We start from the raw sequence: 7,902 nt of genomic DNA on the forward strand, positions 1-7,902 counted from the left end.
TTTCAAACTGTGAGTTTCCACTTAGCAGCAAAAACCCCAATTCGGTGGGCCAAACATTAAAAAAAAAAAATCAGGGTAACTACTCTTTGGTGAAATTCTTGTTTCAGAATACATATTTAAATGTAATGTGCGATGGCAAAGGAAACAATAAAACTAATAGGCAACTGACGGAATGGGAAAGGATAGTTGCNGTGTATTGACCATACACTATTTAAAAACAAATACACTATGGAAACAATAGTGTATTGACCATACACTATTTAAGAAAAAAAAATGTAATGTGTGAAACCTACATCTGAAATATTTATCTTCATCGCTGGTGATAGCTGGAACACTTGAAAGCTAGTATAAGGCAGTGCACCCTCCAGACGTGTGCTCGAGAGAAACCTGGTTTGCCCGCCTTAGTAGAGCAACCTCGGAAGTTCTATTTGAGCACTGCCACTAAAAGCCCCCAGCGCAAACCTGCGCGGGACCACGGTCCCGTAGCTCCTCGCGATGGCAGCGGCCCTGCGGCCTGCGGGGCGTCACCTGGGCCGACGTCGCACCTCCCGCCTCCGGCCTGGGCCAAAGTGAAGCTGCGCGCCTTCTGACGTCATCACCGGGCGCCGCGGCCCCCGCCACCTTCCACTTCGCGGGAGAAGTTGTTGGCGCCAATGGATCCCGAGTCCCGGTAACGGATTCCCTAGCCCACCGGCCTGCCAGCCCGCGCCGTAGTCCGTGGGCTGCCATGGTGAGTCTCTGGGGGAGGCTGTGCGGCTCCGAGGCTAGGGAGAGTCTGCAGGCTGGGTGTGGACCGGGCACTTTTGGAATGCAGGGTGGGGGAGGACGGACGGCGGTGCGGGGCTCCGGAGGGAAGCGAAGGCATGGAAGGGGCCACAAATCCAGCACGGGTCGCACAGCTTTCCTGGGAGCGTGGGGTTTCAGCTCTCGGCAGCGGGCTGAGCTCCTCCTGGCTTTGGTGCTGCGACGCAGTTTTCACTTTTTTTACTCTGGGGGGAAGGGAGGAAGGAAGAGAGTAAAGAAGGTGATTTGGGGGGATTAGCGATAAAGTTGTTTTCCTGTTTGGCGTTGCCCGAAGCCTCTGCGTCTTGCCTAAAGCATTGATTTCAAGCTCTTGTTCAAGGCGGAGAAAAATGTAACAAACTTTACTTTCTAATGAGTAAGTTGTCTTAGGCCTTGAACTTTCGTCATTAATAGCGCCACGAAACACTCATCACAGAGCCGTTTGAGACCAAGGGCATAGGGAGGATGCTTTATTTTGTTTAAATGAGTTGGTAGAAGTCAAAGGGATAGCACGGTTTACCAAGGAAAACACCCCAAAACGTCAGCAACCCTGGAGGTTAAGACAGATGTAATAAATCTGACAGCTGTCATCGCTTATCACCAGATGTTAAAAATTATCTTATAAAATCACACTTTTGTATAATTCTGCATAAAGCATATAAATTGGGCGCGAAATGATTATGCAGCCATCAAAACAGACATTTATGCTGATTATGGAAATAGATACGGGTATGTGTGTGAAATATTTAAAGGAAAATTTATGATGTTCTGTTAATCCAGTATCTACTTCATAATCAGGCATTTTCCCCACTATTTTTTAGCTCATTTATCACAACACCAGTATTCTGGAGGGAAAATTTTTATGCCACATTGGGAAACCTTGCAGCCTTAGTGTTTTTTTTTTTTTCTCACAAAGAAGGATAAAATAATAGCTACCTTGTACCAAATAGCAATATGTGAGCTGTTTGTTTTATATACTTTTACTCATTTAAACCTCTCAGCAGTCTAGTTTTACACATGGTGAAGGAGGCTTTTAGAGTTTAAACAGTTTGTCATACAACTAATAAATGGTCGAACTAGAGTTGGAATCTTTTTTTTCTGACCACTACATTATACTGTCTCCCTAAAATGATTATAACTAAATTATTGGACTTAAGGCACTATAGTGTTGTGGAAGGTTGATGACATTTGGAGTCTTGAAGGTAAGAGTAAGGCGATAATTTAGTCTCCCTCTGCCAGTTAGTAGTTACGTGTTGGTGGATTTTATTTGGTTTAAGTAAATAGCTTAACTTTAACTTATTTAAGCTTATGTTTTTCTTAACTGTAAAAAGGGGCAAAATATAGCTGTCTTAAGTGATTATCTTGAGGATTAAACAGGATAATATAAGTAAAGCTTCTGTTGTGGCACCCAGCATGTGGAGGTATTACACTACTATGTGATTACCAATGATTTTCTTAGGAAGGACTCTGTGGAACATTGTATAGTTTAAGGGGTATCAAAGATGCCTCTGATGTTGTCGGTTATAGCGAACAGTGGTTTGTATAGTCAACTTTTGATCATCCAGGTACTTTACATTTTGGTTCTTTTCTGTCTTAGTACTTTTGTTCACAATGCAGGTGAAAAATAAAGCTCTTCAAAGAAAAGGAGTAGGGGTCAGATGGGTCAGTTTTGCTCTTTGTTAAAGGGAAAGGTTCCATAACATAGGTAAGAATTTCAGATTGTATTGGTATTTAATTTAGTCTTTCTGTCTCTAGTACGACAATTAGCAAAACCCCAGACTAAAATTCTGTTCAGTGTAGGTTTATTGAACACCTGGGCACAAGTTACATTGTAGTACAGTAGTTTTTAACTTTGGGTTATAGTTCCCTTTGATAATGTGGTGTGTGGTATGCAAATTTTCTGCCCGCAGGAATACATGGGCATCCATACAACATTTAAAATAATTTGCATAACTTCTGAAGCCCTTCCACAGAAGTTTACAACTCTTGCCCTGGGAGCTACATTTTTTTTTCTTAAATATTTTCTAATTGAAGTTATCAATAAAGGAATAAAATACTATATCCACCAAATGGAATATTCTACAAACATTAAAAAAGAGAAAACTTTATGCCCTGATACAAAATAGTTGTCAAGGTAATTTAGTAAAAAACAAAGGTGTAGGACAATCTGTAAAGTTTCACTTTATGTAGAGAAAGAGAGAAAAGAATATATACACTTTTGTTTGAAGTGTGAAAGGATGCAGAAGGAACTGATAACATTTGTTGCCTCCAAAGATGGGAAGTATGTGTCTGAGAGGCAGGATGAGAGGCAGACTTTTTTACCTTGACTTTTGAACCATGTGAGCATAATGTCTATTAAAGGAATTGAAATAAAATTAAAGATAAAAAGGATAAAAAAGAAGCCACGTAAACAATTTAGTTGCTATAAGAATTTAATTACATGTTCAAAATGTGAATAAAACCTGAGATGTCATTTTTAAGAAGTCAGCATATATAATTCGTTGGCTGGTATAATTTATTGAACATATGCATAAGGTTGAATTAAACACACATGAGACCTAGAGGACAGCCTGTTTGAAGAGCTGTCAAGTCTAAATAGATCTGAGTTGCTTCATGCACCATTTTAGGAGATACTCTTCACATTGTAGTTTACTATGTGAATGCTCCCCCTGGACTAGTGCGGTCACCCTATGATAGTGTAGCTTTTGCCATATATAGTAGCAGTAAGCCTATAAGGCCCCTACCAACCTCTCTTATCTCTCTTTTGAGTGTATTATGCTGGTTCTGTCTCAGCTTTTATTTTTTCTTGCTATTTCATCCCCTTGTTCAGATCCTTCTTTGCATATCTGCCTTCTCATCATTCAAGCCTCAGTCATCACTTCCTCAGAGCTTTTGGTGTTATATCTGAGAAACCATTGCCTAATCCAAGGTCATGAAGATTTATGCTTGTCTGTCTTCTGAGAGTTTTACCTCTTACCTTTAGCCTTGATCCATTTTGAGTTAATTTTTAAATTTTGTTTTTTATTTTTTATTTTAGACAGAAAGAGAGAGTAAGCAATTGAGGGAGAGGGGCAGAGAGGGAGAGAAAGAGAAAATCTTAAGTAGGTTCCATGCTCAGTACAGAGCCTGACATGGGGCTCGATCCTGAGATTATGACCTGAGCTGAAATCAAGAGTTGTATGCTCCACTAACTGAACCACCGAGGTCTCTTGGGTTAATTTTTGTATAGGCTGTGAAGTAGGGGTTCATGTTTATTCTTTTGCATGTGGATAGTTGTAACTGCACCATTTCCAGACAGTTCTTTTCCCATTGAATTATCATCTTGGCCCTCTTGTTAAAAATCAAGTGACCATAAGTGTGAGGTTGTTGGTTTTTTGGGGTTTTTTTTGTTTTTGTTTTTTTAGAATTCTCTGTAATTTTCCCCTACCTACGTACCTACCTACCTACCTACCTACCTACCTACCTACCTTATCTATCTATCTATCTATCTATCTATCTATCTATCTATCTTAGTGCCAGTAACACATTGTCTTTATTACTGTAGTTTTGTGGTAAGTTCCTGCATGTGCACACCTTGTGGTTAGTTTTGAAATCAGGAAGTATGAGTCTTTCAACTTTGTTATTTTTCAAGATTGTTTTGTGTGTTCTGGGTCCCTTGACTTTCCACATGAATTTTAGAAGCCAGCTGGGATTGGCTTCTAAAAAGAAGCAAAAAAGCCACCTGGGATTGGATAGTGATGTTGTTGAATCTGTAGATCATTTGGGGGAGTGTTGCCCTCTTAACAAGAGAATGTCTTCTGATCCATGAACATGGACTACCTTTCCATTTGCTTAGGTCTTTAATTTCTGTAAACAATGTTTTATGGTTTTCAGAGTATAGGGTTTACACTTTTATTAAGTTTACGTCTAAGTATTTTGTTCTTTTTGGTGATATTGTAAGTGGAATTGTTTTCTTAATTTCAATTTTGGATTGTTCATTACAAGAGTGTAGAAATACAATTGACTTTTGTATATTGATCTGTATTCTGCAAACTTGCTGAACTCACTTAGTAGTTTTAATAGTTTTTTAGTGGATTCCTTAGGATTTTTTCTATATAAGATCATTTCATCTGTAAATATAGTTTTACTTCATCCTGTCCAATCTAGGTGCTTTTTATCTCCCTCCCTTCCTCTCTCTCTCTCTCTCTCTCTCTCTCTCTCCTAAATGCTTTTGCTGGAAACGTCACAGTGTTGAATAAAAGTGGTAGGAGTGGTTGTGTCTTTTTCCTGATCTCAGGGGAAAGCAGCCCAACAATTTTTGCTTTCAAAGTATAAGGACTTAATATAGTTTTAAATACTTTATTGCGTAGTTTGCCTCTGCTGTGCTGCTACCAGTTAAATCATTGTGTATATTAATAAGATATGTAATTTTGTATCTTAGTGTTTTTCAGGATAAAATATTCTTATATTTGGACAGATTTTGTGAAGTTTGTTGATACTCAGTTTCTTCTTGTGGATTTGGTGGTTGACTTAAAAATATTAATCAGGAGTATTTATATTTCTTTGTTACTTTCAAAGTAAAGCTAAGATATGTTTTGGCAACTACTCTACAGAGCACTGCCATACTTATTTTGCATAAAACCCTCTACCTTTTAAAGGTAAGTGAACAGAGTGACATAATTTGCTTTCTTTTTGCATTTTTGATAGGCAAATATAACTTACTTGTTGATTGAGCTCATCAGCATGGAAAAAAGTAACTTGAAGTTTTTTGTTATACTTCAAACTAAATATATAGCAGCTTTTATACTTTGACCTTCTAAAGCTAAAGATCACTATGAAAGCTTACTTCTGTATGGTTTAAGAGTGTTTATTGCAAAAATTTTTTTCATCTCTAACTCGACTAATGGATTTATAACCAACCAAGTTGGACACTTCTTGGTACAAGTAAAGGACTCTAAAAATGCAAGATTTTTTTCTTTTTTGAGTAGTTGGCAAAGTTGGGTACTTTGTCTTGGCTTATGTATATTAAGATTGCATTTGGGCTGCCTACTAGGTGATGCTTCTCTCTAATAGTGTTGTAGAATTGTTAGTTACACCTTAAGGTAGAAAATGAAGAAGTCTTTTTTTTGCTTACGTTTAAGAGCATCTTAAATTTCAAAACTTTTACTAGAGAATGTCTTGTTGGCATTCTCAATTTTTTAATTCTGTGAGCTGAAGTTAAAAAATGTCCTAAGGTTGTTATGAGGATTAAATGAGTAAATATTTTTAAAGTGCTTAAATTATTGCTTGGCACAGAGCAAGTCCTATTTTAAGGGTTTATTAAAGAAGTAAATAAATGAAGCTTTGAATCTGGGCATTGACAATGGAAAGAGGGAAAGGGACAATAATATTTGGAAGATAGGTAGGATGAATAGGTGGCAAGTCAGAGAGAGGACAAAAAACAGTACCCATTTTTCTGTTCTGGGTGAATGATGCTATATGCATTAAGGTGGGGAATAAAGGGAGAGAAGCAAGTCCAAGAGGAACATGAGCTTAGTTTTGGACATGGATTGGAGGTGTCTTTGGGGCATTTGGACAGAGATGTATCAGGCAGACTACCGGCTATGTGATACGGAGTTTAGGGGAGGTGTGGTGTGGAGACACAAGATTTAGGAGGTATCAGTATATATAGGTGGTACTGAGGTTGAGATGGATGTGAGTTAGCTTGAGTGTATGTGAATCAGAAGTTTTTGATTTCGGATTCATGGAGAACCATTAATAGGTTTCAGGGGGAAAATCCTGAATTTTAGGTTACTTGCCAAGTTTTGTATGGGTGTGGAGTGTTTTCTGCAGTTCCCTACTTCTCTTGACACCAACTGGGTGTCCTACAATTTAGTTTAGTTCTGACAGTATTCAGAGTTAGTGCAGACTGCACAAGTTAAGGGGTTCAGTCCCACAAAATGGCTCCCACTGCAGAAGCCAGTTGCAAGTTGAAGGCCACCTCTACTTCTGACTGACTGGCTCTACATCAGGGCTTTGCAAGACCTCTTCCTCAGGTTTGATAATTTGCTAGGATGGCTTACAGAACTCAGGGAAACACTTTACTTATATTTACTGGTTTCTTATGTGGCTGCAATTCAGGAACAGCCAAATGGAAGGAAAAGATTCATAGGGCAAGATATGGGAGGTTGGGGAGTACAAAGCTTCCATGCTATCTTTGGGTATACCACCCTCCTAGCAACTTGATACGTTGACCAACCGAGAAGCTTTTCAAACATCAAACCTTGCTTATTTGAGTCTTTATAATCTAATCTTCATCCCCACTTCTCCCTGTAGAACTAGGAGTGGGGCTGAGAGTTCCCATCTTTGGCCTTTCTAGTGACCAGTTCCCATCCTAAGTTGTCTCTTTAGTATAAACTTAGATGTGATCCAAGGTCTGATTGTAAATAACAGAAGACACTCTGTCACTTAGAGAATTCCAAGGTTTTTAGGAGCTCAGTGCCAGGAACCAGGGATAAGGACCAAATATATTTTTATTAGAGTGTGTTTTTGTATATGTCTGTGGAAAATATTTATACCTTTTGTCAGATCCACAAAAGCATGAAAAAAAAAACCCCTGGTGTGTTTAGTGAAAACACCATCCCTTTGTTTCCTTGACACACATTTTGAATATTAATAGATAGGCAATCTGTTATTGACAGCTTCTTATACTGGCATATAAGTTTTACAAGGATAGGGAACTGCTGTACAGTGCCTGGCACATGGTATGTTTTTTATTAAGTATTTGATGAAGTACAAATAAACTTTATTTCCAATAAAAGAGAAATTAACTAGAATAGAAAATTTACTGGTATGAAAACATCGTCTCTAGCCCTTTCTACTCTAATCTATTGAACATTTTATTTTTTGAACTTTTTTTTAAGTTTCTTTATTTAAATAATCCCTACACTCAACATGGGCCTTGACTCCATGACCCTGAGATCAAGAGTTGCATGCTTGGGGCACCTGGGTGACCCGGTTTGTTAAGCGCCTGACTTTGGCTCAGGTTATGATCTTGTGGTTCATGAGTTTGAGCCCAGTGTCAGGCTCTGTGCTGACAGCACGGAGCCTGGAGCCTGCTTTTAGATTCTGCATCTCCCTCTCTCTCTGTCCCTCCTCCCC

General features: G+C 38.7%; 1 protein-coding gene across 2 annotated transcripts in view; it reads left to right on the forward strand.

Annotated features, from left to right (window-relative positions):
- The first annotated feature begins 613 nt into the window (after window positions 1-613).
- The window catches only part of RFC1 (replication factor C subunit 1), a 78,187-nt gene continuing 70,898 nt past the window's right edge, over window positions 614-7,902 (forward strand). For both annotated transcript variants that reach the window (XM_077758931.1, XM_077758932.1), the window contains exon 1: window positions 614-730. In XM_077758931.1, the coding sequence (XP_077615057.1) occupies window positions 728-730 (3 nt within the window). In that variant the 5' untranslated portion in view covers window positions 614-727. The remainder of the gene's footprint in view (window positions 731-7,902) is intronic.

The sequence above is a fragment of the Crocuta crocuta genome, unplaced genomic scaffold (genome assembly GCF_008692635.1).
Source record: "Crocuta crocuta isolate KB4526 unplaced genomic scaffold, BGI_CrCroc_1.0 scaffold223, whole genome shotgun sequence".
Taxonomy (NCBI): Eukaryota; Metazoa; Chordata; class Mammalia; order Carnivora; family Hyaenidae; genus Crocuta; species Crocuta crocuta.